A 25,980-nucleotide genomic window follows, 5' to 3' on the forward strand; every position below is an offset into this window, starting at 1 on the left:
ACTTAATGTGTGAAGTGGAGCTCTTGGTCTTTCTGAACCACTTTCCACTTAAAAGAAAAATTCTTTATTGTTTTCTTTGTATCACTGAGGCATCGTTACTCTGCTTTTTATTCAAGCCTGTAACTTCAGCATCTTTGTACCTCTATGTCATCTTGTCCATGCTATATTTAATCCTGGTGATACCATCTGTGTAGTATTTATAAGATACTGTCCACTTGGATGGGTGAATTTTTATCCAGGCAGTTATCACTTTACAATTATTTCTGTTACCAATTTTTTTTTTCATTGTTCTTAACAAATGCAGTCCAATTCTTGTGATGGCTATCTAAAAAGGAGCTGCAAAATTATTTCCTTCATGTTCAGAAGGAGGGTGCATGCAGGTTCACACACACACACATGAGTATTTATGTAGCAAGAAGCAGTTACCTCCTCCAGAAGTTACAGTCCATATACTCTTGCCATTCAGCTGTTGCTACTGTTCCTGGCATTGTGCATGTGAGGAGCTTCTGTGGTACCTCTCCTGAGGGACTTACACTCTGTGGGAATGAGTAAAGGCTACCTTAGAAATGAAATTCAGAAGAGTGTTTGGAGGTTTTACTGTAGACTTCTCACTTTCCTTAGTATGCGCAAATCCCATCACTTATAGGGGAAATGACACTAATTTTTCTGCTGCTGTGACCCTGGTGCTCTCATCCATGTTACTGTTTCATTGTTGGAGGGGAAGGATTAGAGCCTTTTCTGCTAGGCCACCCCTACTTGACAACTGCAAATAAAGTGGTGAAAAAGATGATGTGAGGGTATGATTCAGAAAAGAAATCATATCCTAGATTGGTGGTAAAACAGACCCTTTCAAACTTCTGTTAGATGCTTTAAAGTGTCAGTATGGCTGTAAAATGCCTCATTGAAGAGGAATTTGCTGTTCTTCCATCCAATTTTCCCTGATCTATAAGCCCATATCCTATGTTTATACTGCTAACTTAACACAGACTGAGATCTATAGAGGCTATTTAATGGGGTTGACTGTATTTTTCTTGTCATTGAAAGTCTTCACATTAGTGGCCTTTATTGATCCAAACATCATCTGCTGTGCTCAAGTCTTCAGATTGCAGACCACACCAATATGTGTTTTGAAAGGTAAACTGGTAGGATTCATGCTTTCTTGGCACAGCACAGTACCTGAACAGACATTCCTAATGTATAGAAAACCTCTGCGGCTAATAACTCCATTGTTCTTTCCATGTGTGTTAAATGCAGAATTTCTATAGAGATGAAGTATTTTCAGTTTGGAATTCCTTTTAAAGTGCAGAATTTTATCTGCGTAGGAACATAGGATCATAGAATCATAGAATCGTTTAGGTTGGAAAAAACCTTTAAGATCAAGCCCCAGCTGTTAATGTAGCACTAGCAAGGCCACCACTAAACCGTGTCCCTAAGTGCCACATCCACAGGTCTTTTAATGCATGTGATTAAAACAGGCTTTACAGGTAATTTGGTGATAGATTTTTGTAGGAATAACAGATGCACTGTTCACACTTAGCAGAAGAAAATAAGGCTAACTACTTTTTTTTAATATATATTTTCTCAGCAAAAAGCCAGAGATAATAGAGCTGCTTTGCGCATCAATAAAGTACAGATGTCAAATGACTCCATGAAAAGACAGCAGCAACAGGATAGTATTGATCCTGGCTCACGCATCGACTCTGACCTCTTTAAAGATCCATTAAAACAGAGGGAATCAGAACATGAGCAGGAATGGAAATTCAGACAGGTGTGTTGCATTAAGCGTGTTTTGCTATTTTTCTTCCAGCTTTTTACTGCGTCGTTGGAATCTGTTGTAATAAAATCAATTTTAATATTTCTTTATAGAAGAGTTTAAAGTCAGCCATTCTGCATAGGAAGAAAACAGATGCTGTCAGAAGAGAAGCTGTTTAGTAAATGTTAGAAAACTTTGGTTTAAAACTTTGACTCTTAAATCCTACCTATTATGGAAATAGATTATTCTTTCTCTGTATGGCTGGCTAGTGCAGTAGTTTGGTTTTATATATCCTGTACTGCAGTAATCTTGTCCTACAGGCTACTGCTTCAGATGGGGCTGGCTGTCTCTCAGGCCCTGTTTGCCTCACGTCAGTGCTGCATCTGTCAGTAACTTTCTGTCTTCAGAGTATCAGTTTGGAAAGCAGTGTTGCTCTTTAGGCAACCTGGGGAATGCTTTTTCCCAGGCAATCAAGGTGTATGTCAAGGTAACTGAACTTTGCAAATAGCTAAACACTCTGCTTCCATTGCATTTAAACTTTGCAATTTACAATTATTTATAATTGATCTGTGACGTGTCCTAAAGTTTTAGTTACAGATTCGGTCATTAGAAAGATTTTGTATACCCTGGACTTACAAGTGTGACCTTTTTTCCTCGTAATTTTAAAACAGCAAATGCGGCAAAAAAGTAAGCAGCAAGCCAAAATAGAAGCCACGCAGAAGCTTGAACAAGTGAAAAATGAGCAGCAGCAACAGCAGCAGCAGCAGCAGCAGCAGCAGTTTGGTTCACAACAGCTTCTGAACCAGTCTGGCTCAGACACACCTAGCAGTGGGATCCAGAGCCCCTTAACGCCACAGACTGGCAATGGAAGTATGTCTCCTGCACAACAGACATTCCATAAGGATCTATTTACAAAGCAGCCGCTACCTGCTACGCCTACATCAGCATCCTCAGATGATGTGTTCCTAAAACCACAAGCCCCACCCCCGACTCCAACCCGAATCCCGGTACATGATTCACTGTCTCAGTCTCAGACTCCTCAGACATCATCACAACAGATGTTTTCTCCAGGTTCCACAAACACGCGACCTCCTTCTCCCATGGATCCATATGCTAAAATGGTGGGAACACCTAGACCAGCACCCCTTAACCAAAATTTTGTTAGAAGAAATACCATCGCACCCTTAGATACCTGTGCACCACAGTCGTCCATTTCTAGGCCCATTCAGGTAACTGAACCGTCAGGAAGCAGGCCTTCGCCGGTCAGGGATTCATGTTCTTCATCTCCAGGTAGCAGTGATCCCTATGCAAAGCCACCAGACACACCCAGGCCTGTCATGGCATCAGAGCAGTTCTCCAAACCGCTGGGGGTCCCAAGGTCGCCCATAGTTATGGAACAGTCAGGGAAGGTTCCTTTAACAGCTGGAAGCAGCGATCCGTTTACTAAGCCGGCTCCTAGAACTGATGCGTTTCAGAGACAGAGAGTAACTTCTGCTGATGCATATGCACGGCCACCGTTGACTCCTACTCCTACTCCTGTTGATGGTAGCCCTGGACCTTTTAAAACGCCCATGCGCCCACCTCAGTCCCCACAAGATCCTTACGCATCAATGCCAGGTACACCAAGGCGCGTTGCTGTTGATCCATACGAAAGGCCCGCTTTGACACCAAGGCCGGTGGATAACTTTTCCCACAATCAGCCTAATGATCCGTACAGCCAGCCTCCCCTTACTCCCCATCCTGCAATAAAGGAGACTTTTGCCCATCCACCCCGGATAGTGCGGCAGCAGAGTGATTCTTTCGCTCAGTCTGGAGCCATTTCAAGGGCAGCTTCTCAGGATCCTTACTCCCAGCCTCCAGGTACTCCTCGGCCAGTTGCTGATCCTTATGCCCAACCTCCAGGAACTCCTCGTCCCACCACAGTTGATCCATATATGCAGCAACCACCAACACCAAGACCTGCTCAGCCAGCAGATTTATTTGCCCAGTCCCCAGCAAATCAGAGACACTCTGATCCCTACACCCAACCTCCTGGAACACCGAGGCCACTTCTCAATGATCCTTATTCTCAGCAACCAGCAACTCCGAGGCCAGGGATTCCAGAGAGTTTTAACAGACCTGCAATGTCAAGGCCAGGACTAATACCAAACAGGGATCCTTTCCTGCAGACGCCGCAGAACAGGTTGCAGGGCACTTTTGTCAGGCCATCAGATCCATGTTCTCAAACTCCCAGACCTGCAGGACCTGCAATAACTGATTCCTTTAGCCATGGTCCCACTGCTCCAGCACGTGACCCGTATGATCAACCGCCAATGACTCCAAGACCTCAGCCAGAATCTTTTGGAACCGGTCAGCTGGCCCATGATGCTGCTGAACAGCCACGGCCTGGATCTGAGGGCACCTTCAATGCATCTGGAAATTCTCCAATGAGTTCTCAAGGACAACAATTTCCCAAAGTTTCGCAAGTTCCTGGCCCGGCACCCACTACAGGGGTTACAGATACGCAGAATACCATGAATATGTCTCAAGCAGATACTGAGAAGTTAAGACAGGTGAGAAAAATGTTTAATACTGAAGGTTTTAAAATTTTATAAATAGAAGAATGTCCCTCATTCTTGTTAATACTTGAAGTTTCTTGCTATTAAACATAGCTATATAATGTAGTATTACCTTCATTCACTTAGTGCTATCCAGGAGGACCAATTAACATACTACAGTATATAGAATATAGAACATGAGTAATTTTAAGGAGTTTGAACAAGATCCAGAAAGGAAGCAAAAGCTGTCTTTGAAGCCACTGGAGACGTAGATGATTGGTCTGTAATAGCTTTTTTATCTACAGTGTGTGTGGTGGGGGGGAACACCTTGAAAGGACAATTAATTCTGTCCTATAATAGATGAGATGTAGAACTGATTGTCAGTGACTTGTTAATTGACTGGAAAAGGGAGTATAGGCAAAGATCTCAGACTAGACATGGAACCATCCAGTTGGCTGCCATACTGAGGTGAATCCTACCGTTGGGCACTGCTCTGGAGGCACGTTCACTCCAGGTTTTTGTCGATGTTTGGCAAACAGCTCTTGCTGAGAAATAAAATTACATTCAGCTTGTGGAAAGCTGCTCGGTCTTTTGTTTGGAAGAAGTAATGGGAACAATTGGTAGTATTTATCGTACAGTTTCAGAGTAAATTCTGTAGCTTTGATGTAAACCTCCTGCTGAATTTTCTGCCGGTGACTTCAGGTGACCTGTAGTCACCTTTCTCCCTCAGAATGCAGTTTTTTCATGCGGTAAAAGGGCCTGTATTACTGGAATAGAAAAAGGAAGAGATTTGCTTATGTTAATTGGTAAAATGGGTTCAAACTATACACTTTAAGAAGAGGTCTGGAGTTCAAGTTGTGTTACCAGCATCTTGCAGTATTTGATCCCTCTTCTAATTTCTGAGTTGATTACGTTACGATATTTTTCTTTAGCGATTGAAGAATTTTCGTCCTCCAAAAGGCTTAACGTAGCAGACTGTAACGCTTCAAAAATCTGTCAATTGCACTGTCAAGCGCAATATTTTTTTTGTGTTTTTTTTTTTTTAACAGCGCCAGAAATTACGTGAAATTATTCTACAGCAACAGCAGCAGAAGAAGAATGCGGTTCGTCAGGAAAAAGCCTTGCAGGATGCAGCAGCTCCTACCCATGCAACTCCTCTTCAGCACTGGCAGCAAGACAACTTAAACCAAATTTTTAACCGCCCTCCTCCTCCTTATCCTGGGAGTATTAGGTCATCTGTTGTCCCTCCAGGTGGGCCAAGGTTCACTGTATACCCAAAAGACCAACGTGGACCGTTTCCTGCTGATGGGCAGTTCAATAGACCCCAGTTCCCAGGCGATATGAATGCCATGGGGATGAGACCTCATGGGCTTAGGTAAGCTCTTTGATCTCTTAAACCCGGGGTATTATGGGGGTAATTCTACATTTACATAAATTGTTAGATAAAGGGTTGTGGGTTTTTTGATAAAAATCATGTGTTGTCTACAGTAGCTGGTAAGTCAGTATGTACGGTGAGTTTTCCTGTAAGTAGCGTTAGAATGTGTGTTTTACATGAACGCTGTTTTATACTGTCTTTTATTGGGAGTTAATCAGAAATAAAAATGGGGAAACAGCAATACCTGTGAAAACTGTGACCTGAAAGATCTTGTTGCCCGTGGTTCCAGGGCATTTCTTTTTCTTTTTCTTTTTTTTTAAAAAAAGTGACTGACTTTAGCTTTGATGTCTTAATAACGAATAAATGTACTATACTTGTTTGCATTTATAATGAATATGTAATCAAATGTCAACTTCTGTCTGTGCCATTTTTATAGAGAATGCTATGATGTAAAGTGAATGCGAGTATTGGCATACATTGTCATCTCAGGAATTACTGTTCTCGGTATTTTGGATTTATTGTGGTAATTTCTAAATCCACACATTTTTTGTGCTGAGTTGCATTAATACATAGTGTATTTACTAAGATAGTTCTGACAGTTTTCTATCCATTATTATTATTGGAATTTAAAACAGCTTGTTTATTAAGCATAATTAAAGCAATTATTTTATTGTAGTCATAAAGCTCATTTAAATGTAAGCATAATTAGTCAAGATATTTATTTAAGTATTTTAATGAATGCATCTTGTAAAACATTTTGGTGAATAGTTATTTAGTCAAATATGCCAGGCTAGGCAGTTCTGAGAAAAAAGATTATTTAGTCTTGCATACTTTGTTTTAGATATGGATTTCCAGGAGGTGGCCATGGTCCACCATCAGGTCAAGAACGTTTCCTTGGTCCTCAGCAGCCAATGCAACGCCCTGGAGTTCCACCACAGCTGAGAAGATCTCTGTCTGTTGATATGCCTCGGCCAGTGAACAGTCCGCAAATAAATAACGGGTCTGGGATCCCTCAGCATTTTCCTCCTCAGGGAATTCCAGTTCAGCAGCACAATATATTGGGTCAGGCGTTTATCGAGTTACGCCACAGAGCTCCTGATGGGAGACCAAGGCTGCCTTTTAATCCTTCTGCTGCAAATGTTATGGACGCAGCAGCAGCACATCAGCGACACGCAGGGTTTATCCCCAGGCAGGAATTTCCAGGCCCAAGACAGGCAGAACCACTGAGACATAATTCTCAAGGTATGCCTAACCAGCTGCAGATGTCTACAAGTTTGGAGCATATGTCACAGTCCCAGCAGGATCAAATCAATCCTGACAACCCACCTGCACTTGTCATACGTTCTCTAAGTCATCCACCAGTTACTGATGCATTCCCAGGACCATCTTTGTCTACATCTGCACCAAGTGACGAATCTGCAAATTTACAGATTCCCAACCAGCCGAGTGATGGTCTAGAAGAAAAGCTTGATCCTGATGATCCTGCTGTAAAAGACTTGGATGTGAAAGACCTTGATGGGGTTGAAGTAAAGGATTTAGATGATGAAGATCTGGAAAATTTGAATTTAGACACAGAGGATGGGAAAGGAGACGAGCTGGACACTTTAGATAATTTGGAAACCAATGATCCTCACCTTGATGATCTTCTAAGATCTGGGGAGTTTGATATAATTGCATACACAGACCCAGACCTGGATGTGGGGGATAAGAAGGGAATGTTTAATGAAGAACTAGATCTCAGTGTCCCTATTGATGACAAACTAGATATCCAGGGCAAGACAGAAGAACCAGAACAGAAAGAACAAGGTGATAGAACTGTTTCCCCTTCTGAGACTCACTCTCCACAGAAGAAATCTGCTACAGAAAATGAAATTAAAACAGAAGTACTTTCCCCAAACACTCAGGAGGAAAAGAAGAATGAAAATGAAAAAAGCGATGGAAATGCTGAATCTACAAATACTCAACAGGCTGCTGAAGTGGAGTTAAAGGATGGAGAAAAGGCTCCTGCGCAGCCTGCTAACCCAGAATTCCCTGAAAAAACTACTGCTGTTCCTAGTCAAGAAACAACTGTGCCTAGTCCAGATGCTCAGGGATCTGCTCCACTGCCTGTTCAAGGAGCAGTAAGTTCCTGCAGTATTTCTGGGTCCACGCCAGTCCTCTCAAGTTTGCTGTCTAATGAAGGCTCAGATAATGCTGAAGCAAGGACTCTAGGATCTCCATCTCAATCTTTGCCAACACCACAAATGAACCATGCGTCAGGTATTCCACAAACACTAATGACACCTGGTGGACAGATCTTGGAAAACACTTTAAATTCAAATTTGACCATGGTTCCACGAATGAACCATAATTTTTCTCAAGGGTCACCAAATCCAGGATTTATTCAGGGTCAGTCATCTAATCATAACTTTGGGACAGGACAGACATCTAATCAAACTGTGGCTGTAACAAACCGTCCTGGTCCTAGTGGCATATCTGGTCCCCAACAGATAATGCTCCCTCAACCATTAGCTCAACAGCAAAGTCGAGAGAGACCACTTCTGCTAGAGGAACAGCCACTTCTTCTGCAGGACCTTTTGGATCAGGAAAGACAGGAGCAGCAGCAGCAGCGACAGATGCAAGCCATGATTCGCCAGCGTTCGGAGCCATTTTTCCCCAATATTGGTATGTGGGTGATCTGTCTATGTTCTGGTTAGGTTTTCAAAAATACAACAATAAATAGTTAAATAATCTGAAAGAAGCAGGTAGATATGTGGAGCTTGAAGGTGGCATAACAAAAAACAACCTGCCCAGTAGGTACAATGGGAGTATGGGAATGGAGCATGTAGGTGGAATTCTGAACTCCATGACAAGGCTTCTGTTGACATTACCAGGATCAGGGTAACTGCATTACTGCTGATTTTTTTCCTGACATCAGCTCTGTTGCATGTTCTCCTTATACTTTAGGTTCTCATATCTGATATGGAGTAAATGCACATTTTTGCAATGTTCTGTGTATCTCAAGGGAAGGGATCATCAAAAGCTGTGTTACTAACTCGAAATCGAAGCAAGACCCAGAAACAGCACAAATAATTCTGCACGTACTAAAAGCATTTAAGATAAATTGTCATTTCCTGTTTAACGTAGCGGTTTGAACATCTAGAGCAAGACCATCACTATCATTTAATTGTTATTAATGAAATAACAAAATTTTGAGAAATATGTTAGTTGTAACTACACTGGTCGTCAAGGTTGTTTGTTCAAAAGACAGATTTAACCTACCTCCTAAGTCACAGCTCTGTATTTGTAGTGTGGCTAGAACATGCTGTAGCCACCCCAGGTAGCTAAGATGACTTCCAGAGGCCCTTTCCAGCCTCAGCTGTTCTGTACCCCCATTTATCCTACTCCGTGTGAGGCACCTGACAGGAGAGACAGCAAAAAGGCAGAGTTTACCATGCTGATGGTCTTTTCAGGTGCTGCATGGGGTGTGTGCCTTTCTGCCTGTAGTGCTACTCATAATCACAGGGCGACTAAACCATTTTCTTAGTACATTTGTGGCGATCTGTCAGTTTTGCCAACTGAACTCACAGAAACAACTCTTCTTCTTGATTCTTAAATCTGTAAATAGAATTTGTTCATCTGTTGGGTCACAAACCAACTTGGGTCTTGAGCCCTTCTCAGACTGACCTGCTTTTCTTTGTATGTTGTGGCTGAAAACAAGGACAGTTACCACTGGAGTGACTTTCCTTAGAGGGTATATGAAACTACATATTAACCATGAATTTCAAAGTGGAGAAGACAAGTAATGTGAAATAGTAATGCAATTACGTTGTTTTGCTGATGATCTATGCATGAACTAGCTCTAAACAAGTCAGTTCCAGTTAATAACGAGTAATGTTCAGCTATGTAATTCACTTCTGCTGTTTTTCTTTTATAGACTTTGATGCAATTACTGATCCCATAATGAAAGCAAAAATGGTAGCTCTTAAGGGGATCAATAAAGTCATGGCGCAGAGTAACATGGGGATGCCACCAATGGTTATGAACAGGTAGGCAACACTTGGTATCAATCTTTAGGGCTGCAAAATGTAAAAGGAAATGATAAGACCTAGGGGAAACTGTGCACAGCAAATGAAAAAATGTAGAAGTGGAAAAAGATCTTTTTGTTGTGTAGCTCATAGTCCATGCTAATACAAGATGATGTCCTAAGAATAAAGCCGCTGTGGCAGTCGAAACTATTAAAAGTGTTAGAACACATCAGACTTGTGCTCCACTTGTAATGTCATTGGTCAAGCATGGTCAACCTGGTTTCATTGTTGATGCTTTTCTTGTTTTCCCACTTCCTAATTACGTAATAACACATCTCCCACGCACTGTGTTTTGAAAACTGTCGATGGCTGTGTAACAGTTAAACTTCATGTTGCAGCATATCATTTAATGCTAAGTATAATTAAGTTTTAGCCCAAGTAATGGAAGTTTCATCCTTTCTTTAAGTCCTTTCTGAGGACAAAAGGAGCTATGAACTGTGCAGACTTCACCATGACTGCCTTTACTGTAGGTGGGAAGTCTGTGGGCAGAAAGGATCTGCACCTTTCCTTTTTATGTAGCCCTTAAAACAGTGTGTTTTCTCCTTCCTAACATGTACTGCAGTGCTATATGATAATACGTGGCTTACCAGAGGCACACATTTACCCAACATCTAGTTGACTGCTGGCGACCATGATATCTAAATCCATTAATATTTTTTAATTTTTAAAAAAAAATGATAATATATTAAAATACAAAAACAGAGGGATTTTTTATGTGCATCTTCATTTTTTAGCACAGTACATCATGTTTACTTCATCTCCCTAAAAAGTGTAGAATGCAATAGTTTCAACCAAGGGCAAAATGTTGTGGCATCAGATAAGAATTAATGTTCTGACATCAAAAAAGTTTGGTACAGTAGCACAAGCACATGTCTATAAATTATTTGGATGCTTTGTGTAAGTTCAGCATAATACAAAAGGTTGTCTCTCCCCTACAATATCCACCAATTGTAAAAGTTTTAATTTCAATTTCTGTTTATATATAGGTTTCCCTTTATGGGTCAGCCAGTGCCAGGAGCTCAGACCACTGAAGGCCAAAATCATATGCAGCAGGCAATTACACAGGTAATACAACTCGATGTGGAGTTTAAACAAAATAATGATAACTAGGTTTTGGGTTTTGAATTGAATCATGATTTAATATCCTTGTCTGTATGTTTTACTGAAATTTCTAGGACGGAAGTTTGACACCTCAGATTTCTAGACCTAATCCTCCCAATTTTGGTCCTGGTTTTGTCAGTAAGTACAGATGTACTAATTTATTGTATGTTGATGTTTCATTCTACAATTCACTCTTCTTTAAAATAAAATATCCATAAATGGATCCTGTCTCTCAAAAACTCATGCTTTTAAAATTGAGTCATTTCATCATTATGATACCAACTAATAATGGAGTGCATCGTACATGTTATTAATTTTTTTTCTAGAAGCTATCCTCAGAGAAACACCATGAGGAAAGAGGGAAACAGAACACACAGAAAATTAGTGTTACTTGAATTAATGTGAGAATAATAATCTATTAACTAACAGACTGCTATGTCAAAAGCTGGGTCTTTGCATTCTGAGCTCAGTGAGAACAACAGTCTATATTGGGGGGGGATATTTCAGAAGCAAAAAGTTTTTTGCAGCATCATTGTCATTTCAACAAATACCAATAAAAGCTTTCCAGGCATTAGTGAAGCAAGACTGGCTGGGAACCACGATTGTTGAAAGCAGAAATACATAACACTAGTATTTTGTGTTCCTTGTGTCTGGCTGTGCTAGATCAATTGTAAATCCTAGTCTCTATGACGAGAAAGATTTATTAGCAGAAATTAAAACTGAGCATATACTGGGAGAGGAAGACCACATGTAAAAAACTGTTTCTATTGCTGCAAAAACTTCACTTGATATTTACGAATAAGAAACAGAAGTAAACACCTTCCGCTCTTCCAGAAGCTGGAGCAGCAGCAGTGAGTATGCAATAAGGAGCTTTTGCAATATTTTCTGTATTATTTTCTGGTGAGATTTGACATGGCACTCCGGGGTGGCCTCGCTTTGGTGGGGATGGTGGTGGTTCTGAGCACTTGAGAAAATCTGTTTCTCATTTCAGTAGTAGTTATTCTTACCTGGAACTTGTTAATATTTCAATGCATTCATTTGCACTTCTGTGTTGCTCCCATCTCCATCGTTTCCACTCCATTGTCCCCTCAGGTTATGTGATTATTTTCCCGGAATTTATTGTTGAAAGAATGGGCACCCCTCAAGACTGTGGATTGATTTAGTTGAGCCATTAGAGTTGATGGCTGTTGCTACCGCAGTGACTGTTAAAAGCAGGTGATAGGGACTGGAGCACAAGGAGGACATGGTTATATTGAAATCATACTGTCATGCAGGTATCTTTATTAAACTTTCTTTACAAGGAAGATCCGTGCTGTATTCCTGGTTACCCGGCTCATTGCCACAATGCAATCAGGAGACAAACCATCACCAAACCTCTCTTGCCTTCTGGGCTTGGTGCACATCAAGTGTTATGAGACATGAGGGTTTTGCCTCAAGAAAAACATCTGAGAGCAATAGACTGCTCACAGCGGACGAGCGTTTTTCATTTGTAAAAAGAGTAATGTCTCAGTTACAGTCAGTCTAAATGAGAGTCTGTGTGTTGGTGGGGAGGAGAAGACCCTGTGCTGAAGGCCCTGTGCAGAGACCTCACGAAGTTATTTTTACCAAGACTCTATCTTTCTGTCATTTCATGAATATTTGATGGATGTTTATAATTTTTTTTTCTTAGAAGTAGTAATAAAAATAGATTTTTATATGTACAAAACTCTTCTGCACACACCAGAATTAATGAGGCGTGTTTTCCAGTAAATTTGTAGCCTTACTCCCTAATCTCTTTCCCTCTATCTGAGTACTTCCAGGGGTCTTCCGTGTCCCCGCTTCTGTGGCAGAGCACGGTACCACCATGTTCTGTAGCTGCTTTCAAAGCTACGTTTGCTCACTGAGCAGCAAGTACAAATTTACTGGCTAGACAGTGGGCTGGGGTCTCTTCAAATTAAAGGACTATGTTAAAACTGCTTTCTTACAATAAATGCAGGAATTTGAATCTCTTTCTCCTTTATTTACTCGGATCACTCCAAGAGTTAGTGTCTCTTAAGATATCAAATCTTCTGTCAAATCTGACAGAACTTGACCAATGGTTTCTTAAAATAAGAGGGGGAACATGATTATTAAACTGCATCTCTGAGAAGCAGGATGAGAGCTCACCCCCAGGATGAGATCATATCATACTTAATTTCCCTTCTTTCTAGATGATTCACAAAGAAAGCAATATGAGGAATGGCTGCAAGAAACACAACAACTTCTTCAAATGCAACAGAAGTACCTTGAGGAGCAAATTGGAGCACACAGAAAATCCAAAAAGGCACTCTCAGCAAAACAGCGTACAGCCAAGAAAGCTGGCCGTGAGTTCCCAGAAGAAGATGCAGAACAACTTAAACACGTTACTGAGCAGCAAAGTATGGTCCAAAAACAGCTAGAACAGGTAATCATCTGGAATCCAAACTGATCACCTTAATACTAATCTGTCATACTGGTATGCCTCTTTCCTTTAAATCTTCTAAAAGGTGAGTTGAAACACTTAAATACAGTGGAGCTTATTTAAAGGGAGCCATTGCCTGTCATATTCTGTGTGCGTAACAGTGTTGCTCCAGGTTGCCGGTGACACCGGAGCTGTAGGAGAATATGCTATGGCAAACATTATGATAAAAAGTTATTTTAGTACTTTTGGAAGAGGAGAAATCGCTTGGCAAAATGACTTGCAACAAAGTTCCAGGTACCATGAAAAGCATAAATGAAAGATTCAGAGGAAAGCCTTAGCATGCAGGGCTCTGTTTCAGGCTTGAGTGAACCTCCTAACTCAGTCTTTTGCAGGTGTCCTTGCACGATCAGAACCTCTTGGTTATATGCCAGTCTAACGTTACTGTTTGAAAATCTCTTTTCATTGTACCTGTAGCATTACTCTAGTTTTATGATCTGTCTAGTTGCTAGATGCTGATCAGCAGTGTGTGTTATCTGTTAGCGTGTCATGGAATAATATAGGTCAAAAAGATATCTGGAGATCATCTAGTCTGCTGATCAAAGCAGAACTAGCTTCACGGTTAAATCAGGTTGCTCAGGACCTTGTCAGTTGAGTTCTGCAAGTCTCCAAGGGCAGAGATTTCCCAGCCTCTCTGGGCCCCTGTTGCAATATGTAACAACTTGTACTGGGGTTTGGTTTTCTTTCTTTATGTTCAGTTGGAATTTCACTTGCTACATGTTGTACCTGTGATTTATAGTAAGTGAGAGAAAAGTTAAACCTCTGATAGCTTTGATAAACCTATGCTTTGGCCAACTGTATTGAATGCTGTGTTCTTCAAGACACTGTTTATAAATTATCTGGCATGATTGTCAGGGTCAGCTAGACCTGCTGAACATGAAAACACTTCAGATTTATCCTTTATTAATATGAGGGGAAAAAATTGGCAGGAGGCTGCATGGAATGAAGTCCTAAGTGATATCTGACCCTCAAGTTCTTGCTGCTGTGTTGCTTCAAGACAAAGTATGCGCTGGATGGAATATTACTTGGCTCGACTTTTCACTATGTGGAAGAGGGGTGGAGCAGATAAATTACATCTACGTTATTTCTTCCTCCTTTTTTCCCTTCCACAATGAATCACAGGTAGAATAAATGAAAAAAAAATCATTTTAACCAACGTGTATCATACATACATTAGTGTAGACTTACAGTGGAGTTGTGCTGAAGTAACAGCTGCTAATCATGACACTGCTGTCAGATTCATTTAGTGCCCCATAATTAAGGTTCTTTTATTTTCCATTTTTAAAGTTTCATACACTGCTGGTAAATGCCCTCCACTTCCCCTTAAGCACTGGTTTAGAGCAGTCATCCACATCCTAAACAGCAATTTGTTACGGAACAGTAGGAGCTTAAATAAGGTTTTATTAAAGTAAGTTTTTAAGGACCTTCTATTCGAAGCAATTCACCACTCATTTCAAATCAGATCAAGTAATTTTTCTGTAATCAGGCTTCCATTAGTTTTTGAAAAGGGCGAAGCCTCTGTATGTATGTAGAGAGAAAAGAACCATGAAGACCCTGCGAATTGCTGGTCCTGGACACGGGCGCAGAGGAACCAGAGCTTTGTGCAACACGAGCTTCTGCCTGCCAGGGTTATTAGCTCAGGCACGGCGCCATGCAGACACTGCTGTATTGTCTCTGCAGCCAGGGCAGTGTAACTGCTTCGGTGTGGCAGGCTGCCTGTGCTAATAAGCCCTGCCTTGTCGCCTTGTTCTCTCCTACGCTGTTAAAATCACCAGGTCGATCTGCGCAGGTCGGCTCGGGTCCAGCTGGGTGTAGTCGGTGCTGGTCCTTTGAGATCCCAACAGATTCCAGGTAGGGTCACGTGGCTGGCCCGCCACTGCAGGTCCCGGCAGGGCGCGGTGGGTTGGATGCCTGGTGTAGGTGTGCAGAGCCAGCACAGGTTTAGCGCTGTGCACCCACAGAGGGGTCCTGGAGCACTGGGCTGTGCAATGCAGATCGATCCACTTGGTGGCTTTATGCGGTGGCAATGTTTATCTGGCAGCGTCAGTGCCAAGCCAGAGCTCATAAATCATCTTGGACCTGAGATTACTGTGTAAATAGCCTTTTGGGCGCATCTGTCCTGCATTGTGGAGCATGTCCTGTAATATCTGTGTTATCCTGAGCTTTCTGGCTTGTCCCTTGCGCCCCAGATAACGGAGAGTGCTATCAAATATTTTTAATTCTGTTACGGACTACTTCTGCCAGTACAAACAGCAAATGGAAGTTGCGGAAGCCATAATCTAATGAACAGAAGTGAGAGAGAGATTTTCCATAATGTATGCATTATTAACCAGTGGATTACAAGTCCTTTTATCTTCTTTAGAAAGCAGTGTAGTTAGATACCGGTTGTGTTTCTGAAAAGCTCTTTCTTGGCTGGTTGACACTGTCATATCCTTCCATTGGCTTCTCCTGCTTGTCTTAAAAATAAACGACTAGGCTTAACTTCTAGTGTCCCAGTCAAGTTTATTTTCATCCTAAAATACAAAATTTTCAAGCGGTAGTTGCCAGTTTTGTCTGCTGTGTGACATTTGAGGCTCTGCCTGTGAATAAATGGGAATCTACTTCCTTGTTTTCCTGTAACTTTTCCTTTTCAATTACATCTTTGAAAAATGTTTGCTAATGTGTAAGGTCATCCATCTCACTGTTTCCTCTTTCCTGTCTGTTCCCAACTATTGTTATCCTGTGCATGCATGATAAGATCTGTAGGACAAGCATCACTTCTGGGTTTGGTTTGTAGATTCTCTAGCACAGTGCAGTCTTGGTATTTAATTAGAACTTTGAGGCACTGTTGTTTTTTCTAAAATTTTGGGATGGATAGTATTTCTACTGAAATAATGGCTAATTAGCCTTAAAAAGGGAGAGAAAATAAGACTGTGTAGAAATGGTATTTTTGCCTGAGGTTCATTGTCTACTGAAATTATGATGCTATTTACATAGTCAGTACATGTCAGAGATGAATAATTACTCTTTTAATTTTTAGATTCGAAAGCAGCAGAAAGAGCATGCAGAACTAATTGAGGAATATCGAATCAAGCAGCAGCAGCAGCAGCAGCAGTGTGGAATGGCACCCCATGCTATAATGCCAGGCGTCCAGGCTCAAGCACCAGTGGTTCCAGGAGGAACATCACCAGCAATAAATCAGCAAAACTTCCCCATGGTGGCACAACAGCTCCAGCATCAGCAACATACAGTGGTGATCCCTGGGCAATCCAACCCAACCAGAATGCCAAATTTATCTGGATGGCAATCTGCAAATGCCCCTGCCAGTCATATTTCCATGAATCCAGCAAGGATGCAGCCTCCGATGACGCCATTGCCTATTACTCCTGGTACACCAGCTCCTGTGCCTGGTCCAAATGCAACTGCACAGTCAGGTCCGCCACCAAGGGTGGAGTTTGAGGACAATAACCCTTTTAGTGAAAGTTTTCAAGAGCGGGAAAGAAAGGAGCGTTTACGGGAGCAACAGGAACGGCAACGCATTCAGCTTATGCAGGAGGTAGACCGACAGAGGGCTTTACAGCAGCGAATGGAACTAGAGCAGCACAGTATGATAGGGTCTGAATTAAATAACAAAACGTCCTTGTCTCAGATACCTTTCTTTAATTCTGATCTGCCTTGTGATTTCATACAAACTCCGCGACCTCTTCAGCAGTCTCCGCAGCATCAACAGCAACAAATGGGGCAAATTCTGCAACAAGGCTCTGTGACCTCACCTCCTGCCGCAAATTTTATGCAAAGCAGTGAGCGAAGGCCAGTGGGGCCTACAACTTTTGGACCCGATGCATCTGCTGTTCCAGGCGGAGCCCCTAATTTCCATAACGTAAAACAAACTCATGGGAATCTCACGGGGGCTGCCTTTACGCCGAACCAAGTCAGGCCTCCATTTGCTTCTGCTGTACCTTCATCTGCAGCACTCGGTAGTGGTGCCCCATGTGGTTCGGACACTAGTGTGCCCCAGGCAACAAACTTCCCTGGATCAAGCCAGTCTCTCATACAGCTGTATTCTGACATAATCCCAGAAGAGAAAGGAAAAAAGAAAAGGACGAGAAAAAAGAAAAAGGACGATGACGCTGAGTCAATAAAAGCCCCGTCAACTCCGCATTCAGATATAACTGCCCCATCCACTCCAACCATTTCTGATTCTACCTCCACCCCCACAGTTAACACCCCCAGTGAACTTTCTCGTCATCAAGATGAACAGGAGTCAGCGGAGTTAGCGGCCCCATCAACATCAAGCGCAGGAGAGAGCCAGACCTCTCCGGAGCTGGAATGTAAGCTCCCCAACAGCAGCCTGCCGCAGAAACAGCCGAACGTAAATACAGAGACTGAAAAGGCTAAAACAGATACACCTGCCAGCATTCAAGAAGTTAAACTAGAAAAGGCAGAAACTGATCAGTGCTCAGGTCAAGCTGAGCCTAAACCAGAAAATCCAAGCAGTATTAAGGTGGAAGAAGATAAGGTCACATCACAGCCTGCCTCTTCAGCTCACAGCCCAGCACAACCAGCTAGTGTTCCAGCTGCGAAAGGGGAGTCCGGGAACGAATTGCTTAAACACCTGCTTAAAAATAAGAAGTCCTCATCTCTTGTCAATCAGAAATCAGAGAACAGTGGCCGAACAGAAGAGGAGGCTTCTGGGGATAAGAAGTTGACAGAGAAGCAGAATCCAGCTGAAGGAATGGTGAGCTTGTTACTGGTTTTGCTATGCAGTGGTCATCAACAATCAAAGGCTAGTTTGTGCCTTTACCATGGGCGTTTGTGAAAAGGCAGGGAGATCACCTATGTGCACGAGTGGAATAAACAGCTTTAAGGAATTTTTACCTCCCTTCCTGCCTCTGCTCCATGAGTAAATCATCTGTGTTACAAAAAGAAAGAATCAATGTGATTTTGTAGACGGATGTATTCAGAAATTACTAAAATGCAAAAGAGTTTTTTTGTAGGTAGTCATCTTAAAAAATGCCACTTCCTAATATTTACCCAGATAAAGGCAAGATTTTACAGCAGGACGCTTAATTACCTACTAGGATGTTTCCGTACAGTACACGGTATGGCTGTATGCTGCGTTCTTCTGTGGCTCCACCTTAGTCAGGTGTGGGATGACCTGTGCACCTTTGCAGAGGCGTGGGGCTGGGCTTCACTCCCCTTCGTCTGCACCATTGGGAGTGTTCTGTGACTGAACCAAGTCCATGCTCATTTTTTGCCTGGGAAAATGCATATACTGTCTCTAATTTTAGTAGAGACTATGCTCTAGGATTTTTATCAGAAGTGTGAAATTGTTAAATCTGCTAAAATTGCTGGATTTCTGTGTTACAGAATATTTCTCTAATTAATTTTACTTTATTGGAAGGGAGCATTAATTCTTTATATTAATGGCATTATATGATATAATACTTACAAGGCTCTTAAAAACAGACTGAAAGAAAACTGCTTTCTGTGGAGGTAGGGTACACTTTACGCTTAGATTTGTTGGTCATTTCATTGTAATAGTTTACTCGGTTGGGTTTTTTATGGCTGTCTAAATGCATCCTTGAAACAAAATTTAAACACATTCAAAATTAATGAAGACTGATAAAAATAAAGGTATTTTATTTTTAAATAAATAAAAATAGCCGCAGGTGACTTGGGTAAGTGTTAAAGATCCACAGTTAAAACATGTATGATGGGAATATCAGTGAGAGTACTTGTGGCCAGGGTCAGGTAGAGCTGTTTAGAATAATAATTGATAAAAAGAAATTGAACTTTTCTTTTGGCTTGCCACTATTTGTTGTGTTGCCAAGTCCCATTCTGATTGCTTTTCCACAACTATCCTTTTATCTGAAGAACGGTGTTGCATATTCCTAGTGAAAGTATTTAAGGAAATTGTACCATCCAGAAGTGTTTCAGAATACAGTTTTTGTTTCTGATTTTGTATTAATATTAATTGATTTGCCTTTTTTCTGTAACCAGATGTGCCTTTCTCTACAGCCTTCTGAAAATGTCTAAGGTTCCATGCACATGTATCTTAATTTTAGGGGGTGTTCAAAAGAAAATATTTCTGGGCTGTGAGTTTTAAATGATGTTTTCAGATGTCAGTGGTGTTCGTGATAACTCGGAATTCTGTGTAGGGACAGTACAGCCGTTACGGTTGCCAGTGAGACAGCAAAGTAAACAAACCGTGAAATACAGTTTGTTATTGATGAAATTATACTGTGCGTGTCCTCTCAGACTATCCTGCAGTAAATTTGAATGAACCGTATATTAAAATGTAAATAAATCTGCTCCCCTTTCTTGTTTTTTTTTTATACCAGCAAACTGGAGGCAACCAGATGCAAGGTGCGTTTGGGTGTAGTAACAGCCAGCTTCAGAGAACAGATGTAGGACCTGAAACCAAGAAACAGAGAAATAAGCGAACTCAGAGGACAGGAGAGAAGGCAGCTCCTCGGTCCAAGAAAAGAAAAAAAGAGGAAGAAGAAAAGCAAGCTATTTACCCTAATGCTGATACATTCATCCAGTTAAAACAGGTAGGTGTACAACTTGAAAGAGTGGGCTTCTCATGATGGAAGTGAAGTTGATCATTAAGATGAATTTTGAGAACAGGGTGGGGAAAATGAAAACTCCCACAAAACTAGGAAATTTAAAGTTTGGGGTTTATTTCAATGTGGAAGATCTACTGACGTGGCAGGCATTTGGTTGTCTCAAAGCCATGGCGTTCCTGTTAGCTCTGGCAGCCTCTGCAGCTGAACTGGCAGGGAGCGGAGCTGTGGCTGTGAGGGACAAGGGGCCACCACCTTCCTTAACAGAGAAGCCTGTTTGACACAGTTTTCTGATCATGGGTAAATTCTGATATTGTTGGGGTTTTTTTTAAGACTAAAAACCACTCTACTGACGTTTGAAGATTTGCGGTGCTTCTATGTTATAGTTAAATTAATTTCTAACTTTTTTTTTTTTTAATATAGCAGCTTTCTCTTCTGCCTTTGATGGAACCAATAATTGGAGTGAGCTTTGCACACTTTCTTCCCTATGGCAGTGGCCAGCTAAATGGTGGAAATCGACTTGTAGGAAGCTTTGGTAGTGCTACTCTTGATGGGGCTTCAGATTACTACTCCCAGCTCATTTACAAGGTATGGTTTTAATCTGTATTTCTATTGTGTACTCTCTGTGGGAAAAGAAGTTCATGACATTGTTACTAGCAGTTGGTTGGAGTTCCTGCCTTTTCTGCAACCAGAAGAAAATAATTTTCTGTTGCTAGACTAGATAGATGGTGCAGTGGTGAAACAGTCACCATTGATTTACTTTGAAAGTAGAAATCGGTTCTGGAAACTGGTAAACTAATTAAAACCTACAAGTATTCCTGTTACAAACGAATGCTAAGTAGTGAAAATTGTAATTACGGTTTTATGGAGCAGAAAAGGCTGAGTTCCCACTACCTGCAAAGTTATTGAAAGCATTAAAGCATTTCTTAATGTGAATTAAATGGGAAATAGACTTTGATCATTTGTCTACTAAGACCTAACTAAGAACCGGAGAACTCTGAACAAAATAGGCTGTTGATGAGCTGATAACCCACAGAATTTAAAACTCGGTCTACGAGATCAGCATGGCAATACTGGGAGAGCAGCAAGACAGTGAATAGACGGAATCAAATTTGCTGCTTGGCTACCCTAATATAAGAGCTTCAGTAGCTTATTAAAAAACAGTGGTGTTTACTCCAGCCTTACATGGCATGTAAGCTGAGAATGTGACCTAGCAGAAATAGTTGCTGTGGTCAAAAGTGAATAGTAACTATTGGCTTTGTAGGCATGACTGCGACAAGAACAGATACTGAGGTTCTCATTCAGTTTTGATTTAAAATATGGGCAGTTAAGTAAGCTAGTGAGAAGTAGCCTGGAGTGTGAACTCGCAGAGTATCTGCTTCTCCATGGTAACTGCTTCAGTGGAAGCTCATCCTGTGCTAAATGGGAGGTAGCTTCCCTTCTCATGAAAACTGGGTGCACTGGCTTGTTTATGGTGTTGGAGAGTCACTGCAGAATAGCGCTCTCAGTCTTAAGTTCAGGCCTTTGTTTGAACTGCAGGAACTTGTTGGAGCTCCCAAACAGTTCCTAAAAACGTTCTTTGTGCTTTTCTTTAAAAAAATTGGGTGTATCTTCTTTCAGTCATGTATATTGCTCATGTAAACTATTTCTCTGATAATATCACTGACAGAAGAAAAGCAAAGCATTGTGTCTTTTACAGTGGATGCTTTCATGTATTTGGTCACATACTTGAGAATTATCTATTGCTGCTTATCAGAGCTACCTCGGGGTGTAAAAATACGAGTGGGTGACATTATCTAGTACTAGAAGAAGGCAAGTTCTCACCCTGTGTTCCACGGCTGATTTACGGTTCCTTAATTTCATGCAGCAGAACAATCTGAGCAATCCTCCGACACCCCCAGCCTCTCTTCCTCCCACACCGCCTCCGGTGGCGTGCCAGAAGCTGGTAAATGGCTTTGCAACCACTGAGGAACTTGCTGGCAAGGCTGGCATGTTAGGAGGTCATGATGGTAAGACTGATACGTATTGTTTCCCTAATAGATGAGTCGAAGTTTGTAGCTAATTACAAAATAGGTAACTGGGATGCCTTTCAGTTGCTGTAGTCTTCATCTATAAAAACAGTATGCCTAAACTCTTTAAGGTTGTAGTCATTATCTAGCTTTATTTTATACCAGTATAATGTCAAATGATAGCCTTTTCCCTGTTCCCTTTTGAAAAAATGTTGAGAACTAAAAGCAGTCTTAAAGAAAACCTTAAAATCATTTTTTTATGTCCAGTACAACAAATGACTCACAGTTGAGTGAGCTTAAAAGCAGTCTACCAGAAATATACCCTTAGCAGGTGCGTGTAGTTCGTGTGTATTTTCTGCTGCTTGTAATTTTAATCAATTAATATTGCTTTCTATGAAGTAGAACTTTATATTGCTTCCTCATTAGGACTGTTCAGTGGATAAAATCCCTTTTCCCCCACTCCTTTACCTTTGTTGTTACAAAGTTGTTGATTTTTATGTTACTTATTTTTTAAGTAAAACAAAAAATCTTACCATATTGGCAGAAGGCACACTCAAAAGCGTTTCAAGCCCTTTTTGCTCAAAAATTGCAGGTTTTTGTATATATGGAGATAAATCATGAATGATTAGAAATCTTTTAACTATGAGTGGATGAGAGTGGTGTTACCATCTGCTGTAGCACCTTGGTTGTGTCAGGGAGACACCGGTACCCCAATGCATAGGACGTATATCAGTGGCAGAGCTGTACAGATGTCTCACGGTGCTGTGCGTTTCTGTTTTTAGTTACCAAAGCTCTGGGACCAAAGCAGTTCCAGTTGCCTTTCAGACCACAAGATGATTTATTAGCAAGAGCAATGGCTCAGGGCCCTAAAACTGTGGATGTTCCTGCTTCGCTTCCAACACCACCTCACAATAATCAGGAGGAGTTAAGGTAATTTTTTCCCTGCTATCTACAAAAACACATTTGGAGCAGATTCAGTGATCTTTTAGTAAAAGGTGAGAGCTGTGAAGGTGTGAAGAAACAATATCCATTGTGTGCAGCCACACAGTGCAGAGAACATAAGGGGATAATTTGCCCTGGTCAAGCATCCCACGTGTAGAGAGCCGCATAGCGAAGTAGGTGACTTCTGCCATTGTTAGACTGTAGAATCTGTTAAATTGTTAGAAATTCCTTACCTTGCTGTCTTAAAAGTGAAAGAAAACTATACAAACTGGCACTTTTCCTGGAGCAGCGTGGTACTGTTGCAGTGTGACAGTACATGACTGTTGTACCAGACAGCAGTACTGTGCACGAGTCAGCCTGAAAAACTCCCTGGCTGTACTCTGTGTTACCGTGTGAGAAATGTGCGCTAGAATGTGAGTCTTCCCCCAGCGGTCTTCCCTTCTGCCTCCCTTTCACTCGCCTAACCAAAAGCTGGGTGTCTTTGACGCGCTGAAGCCTGTGCATGAATGAGGGGGGGGTGGACCGGTGAATGCACTTAACCCAAAAGTTAAAATACTAATTTTTACACAGGTAAAAAATGGAGCCATGGGGGGCGGAGAGTTCTGTGATGGAGCCTGGGCTTTGTTAGTGCCTGGTTTTCTTTATCTTTCCCAAGAAACCACCGTGTGCAGTGGAGTAGGAGACACCCAGAAGTAATGGCCCACCACAGAATTGCGTTCCGTGACTAGCAGCATGGAGCAAGTTCACTGTAGCTCCTTGTCACGATTTCTAGCTCTGGCTTAGCAAAGGTTTTTCGAACGTTGCCGAAACAGCTTTTCTGGGTTCTCTTCCAGGGTTCAAGATCACTGTGAGGACAGGGACACTCCTGACAGCTTTGTTCCTTCTTCCTCTCCTGAAAGCGTGGTGGGAATGGAAATCAGTAGGTATCCAGACTTGTCAGTTGTAAAGGAGGAGAACCCAGAACCTGTACCATCTCCCATCATTCCCATCCTACCCAGCAGTACTGGAAAAGGTGAGACTGCAGCAGAGCAAACATTAGAACTAGGCTTTTTTTTTTTGCATTCACATGCGTGTAGGAATAACCTGGTGTATTTAATTTCATTTTCAGGTTCGGAAGCCAAAAGGAATTACATAAAACCAGAACCTGGTTCAGGAGCGTTACCTGGTTCTGGCTTCTTTGCCTCTCAGCTGGGGCCATCCCAGAATGGTCCTAAATCTGGCCTTATATCTGTAGCAATTACTTTACATCCCACAGCGGCTGAGGTAAAAGGAATAAGCTTGTATTACATACATAAAGTACAACAGTAGTTAATATATCTTATGTATAGTGAATTTGAAGGGGTTATAGCATAGTATGATGAAGCAGCTGTTGCAATTGTCTAATAATTTATATTATTGTATCTTAACTGCCTGTCTGAAAACAAAGGTATATTTTTATTGTTGTTTTTAGAACATTAGTAGCGTTGTAGCGGCATTCTCCAACCTGCTCCATGTCAGAATTCCCAACAGTTACGAGGTCAGTAATGCTCCAGACATCCCATCCTCCATGGCAACCGCCACCAGTCACAGAGTGAACCCGTCTATGGAGTGCAGGCCACACTTACTACTTCAGGGTCCGCAGGCAGGACCCATGGGACCTGCCAGGATCGTAGGGTCTTACGGCCTGAAGCAACCTAATGTGCCATTTCCTGCAAACAGCAATGGTGAGTGGGCGTTAATTCTTAAGCTTTCAGTACCCAGATTTTAACTTGAGTCAGTATTAATGCATTTCAGCCTCACAAATTCATGCTGTAGTATTAAATAATTGGTTCTTGTTTTAAATAACGCTTTTCTTAAGTGATCATTACCCGTGGACCTAAGTTAACCATAGCTTAATAGTTGTGATCCATCTCTGATTTCCATTGTGTTATCTACATCACCGTCAGTGAGGTATTTCTTCGAGTAGTTCCCAGTATTACCAGTTATTTTTGTCCAGTCTGATTTTAAATCCATCGTTCAGAAAGATTGTTCCTAATCTGGAAAACCTGACATCGTTGTTTAAGCATGTATTCCTACATTGATTTAGTTATTCGTTTCTTCTACGAGAACATTTTTTTTTCCCCTTGTTGCTCACAGAGTTGGTTTTGGTCTGGTTTAAATGATTTCCCCATCAGGCTCTAGTTTAAATCTTGCCTTCCGTGCCCTGTCTAGGAGGATGCTACTCCTCTAGACCGCTAAGAGTACTGTGACTTCTCGTAAATTGGTTTGATCTGACACAGCTTCTAACAGACTCCCCTATTTTCTAGGTATAGCTGGCTATAAGGATCACAGTCAGAATATCGCAGAAGGCTCAGCACTGAGACCTCGATGGTGCTCTCACTGCAAAGTTGTGGTTCTTGGTAGTGGGGTGCGGAAGTCCTTCAAAGACCTGCCTTTCCTTAAACAGGTACTGCCATGGAAGCGTCCTTTCTCGCATGTAGTGGTGGATGAGCAAACGAAAGCAGCTTTGCTTTCTACTGCTACTGCCTGTCACGCCAACTGACACCACCGCCAGGTTGCTTTGTAGTCTCCCTTCTGTGTGTGTCCTAATTCACAACGGGACATTCAAGCACATTTGTAGTACAAATAAGAACTGTCAAAGTTGTCGCTTGAACATAAAATGAATTTCAGTCAATTTCATAAAATGGGTCCTGTATATGGCAGTCTCCTAAATTTTGCTACTAATTTCCATGACCAGAGACCATTCAAAAAGAGCTTATTTGTAAGGCAGTGCTGTATTGTCAGGAAGTTTCATAAGAGCAAGAAGACTTGTACTCTTTTTGAGCAGGAATCAGATTTCAGTCTCAGTCTCTTGTATTTACGCTGGGAACCGTCACTCACTCTAAAAGCACCATTGCTCTTTCCACGAGGTTAATTATGCAACAAAAGTGTATAATAAAAACTTATACACAGACGTAATGGATTCATGTAGTCAGAGAAGCACTGAATTCCCAGTAATGTTTTGCAGATGGATCAGTAGATAAAACAGTATGATCTGTCTTCGATTAGGCTGAAATGAGACCTTTTCTTGCCATCTAAAGATAAAAGAAAATGGATTTTACTTTGCAAGTGTGCCTATGGAGCAGATGGGTGCATGGTATGGAAAGCTTTTATTTGGATTGTTAAACTTCTTTTAAAAGCAAGAAATGCTGTG

At 41.6% G+C, this 25,980-nt stretch overlaps 1 protein-coding gene across 13 annotated transcripts in view; it reads left to right on the forward strand.

Moving 5' to 3' along the window:
• KMT2C (lysine methyltransferase 2C) overlaps positions 1-25,980 on the forward strand; it is a 198,587-nt gene that overhangs the window by 162,911 nt on the left and 9,696 nt on the right. For 9 of the 13 annotated variants that reach the window (XM_056334255.1, XM_056334251.1, XM_056334257.1 and 6 more), the window contains 17 exons: positions 1,586-1,768; positions 2,425-4,305; positions 5,340-5,665; positions 6,507-8,329; positions 9,582-9,693; positions 10,719-10,797; positions 10,908-10,971; positions 13,023-13,255; positions 16,329-18,026; positions 19,633-19,845; positions 20,281-20,445; positions 21,725-21,866; positions 22,649-22,796; positions 23,642-23,820; positions 23,917-24,071; positions 24,259-24,511; positions 25,094-25,233. In XM_056334255.1, the coding sequence (XP_056190230.1) occupies positions 1,586-1,768; positions 2,425-4,305; positions 5,340-5,665; positions 6,507-8,329; positions 9,582-9,693; positions 10,719-10,797; positions 10,908-10,971; positions 13,023-13,255; positions 16,329-18,026; positions 19,633-19,845; positions 20,281-20,445; positions 21,725-21,866; positions 22,649-22,796; positions 23,642-23,820; positions 23,917-24,071; positions 24,259-24,511; positions 25,094-25,233 (7,794 nt within the window). The remainder of the gene's footprint in view (positions 1-1,585; positions 1,769-2,424; positions 4,306-5,339; positions 5,666-6,506; positions 8,330-9,581; positions 9,694-10,718; positions 10,798-10,907; positions 10,972-13,022; positions 13,256-16,328; positions 18,027-19,632; positions 19,846-20,280; positions 20,446-21,724; positions 21,867-22,648; positions 22,797-23,641; positions 23,821-23,916; positions 24,072-24,258; positions 24,512-25,093; positions 25,234-25,980) is intronic. The other 4 variants (XM_056334252.1, XM_056334248.1, XM_056334253.1 and 1 more) reach the window with 4 other exon arrangements.

Source organism: Falco biarmicus, chromosome 4 (assembly GCF_023638135.1).
Source record: "Falco biarmicus isolate bFalBia1 chromosome 4, bFalBia1.pri, whole genome shotgun sequence".
In the NCBI taxonomy this organism is placed as follows: domain Eukaryota; kingdom Metazoa; phylum Chordata; class Aves; order Falconiformes; family Falconidae; genus Falco; species Falco biarmicus.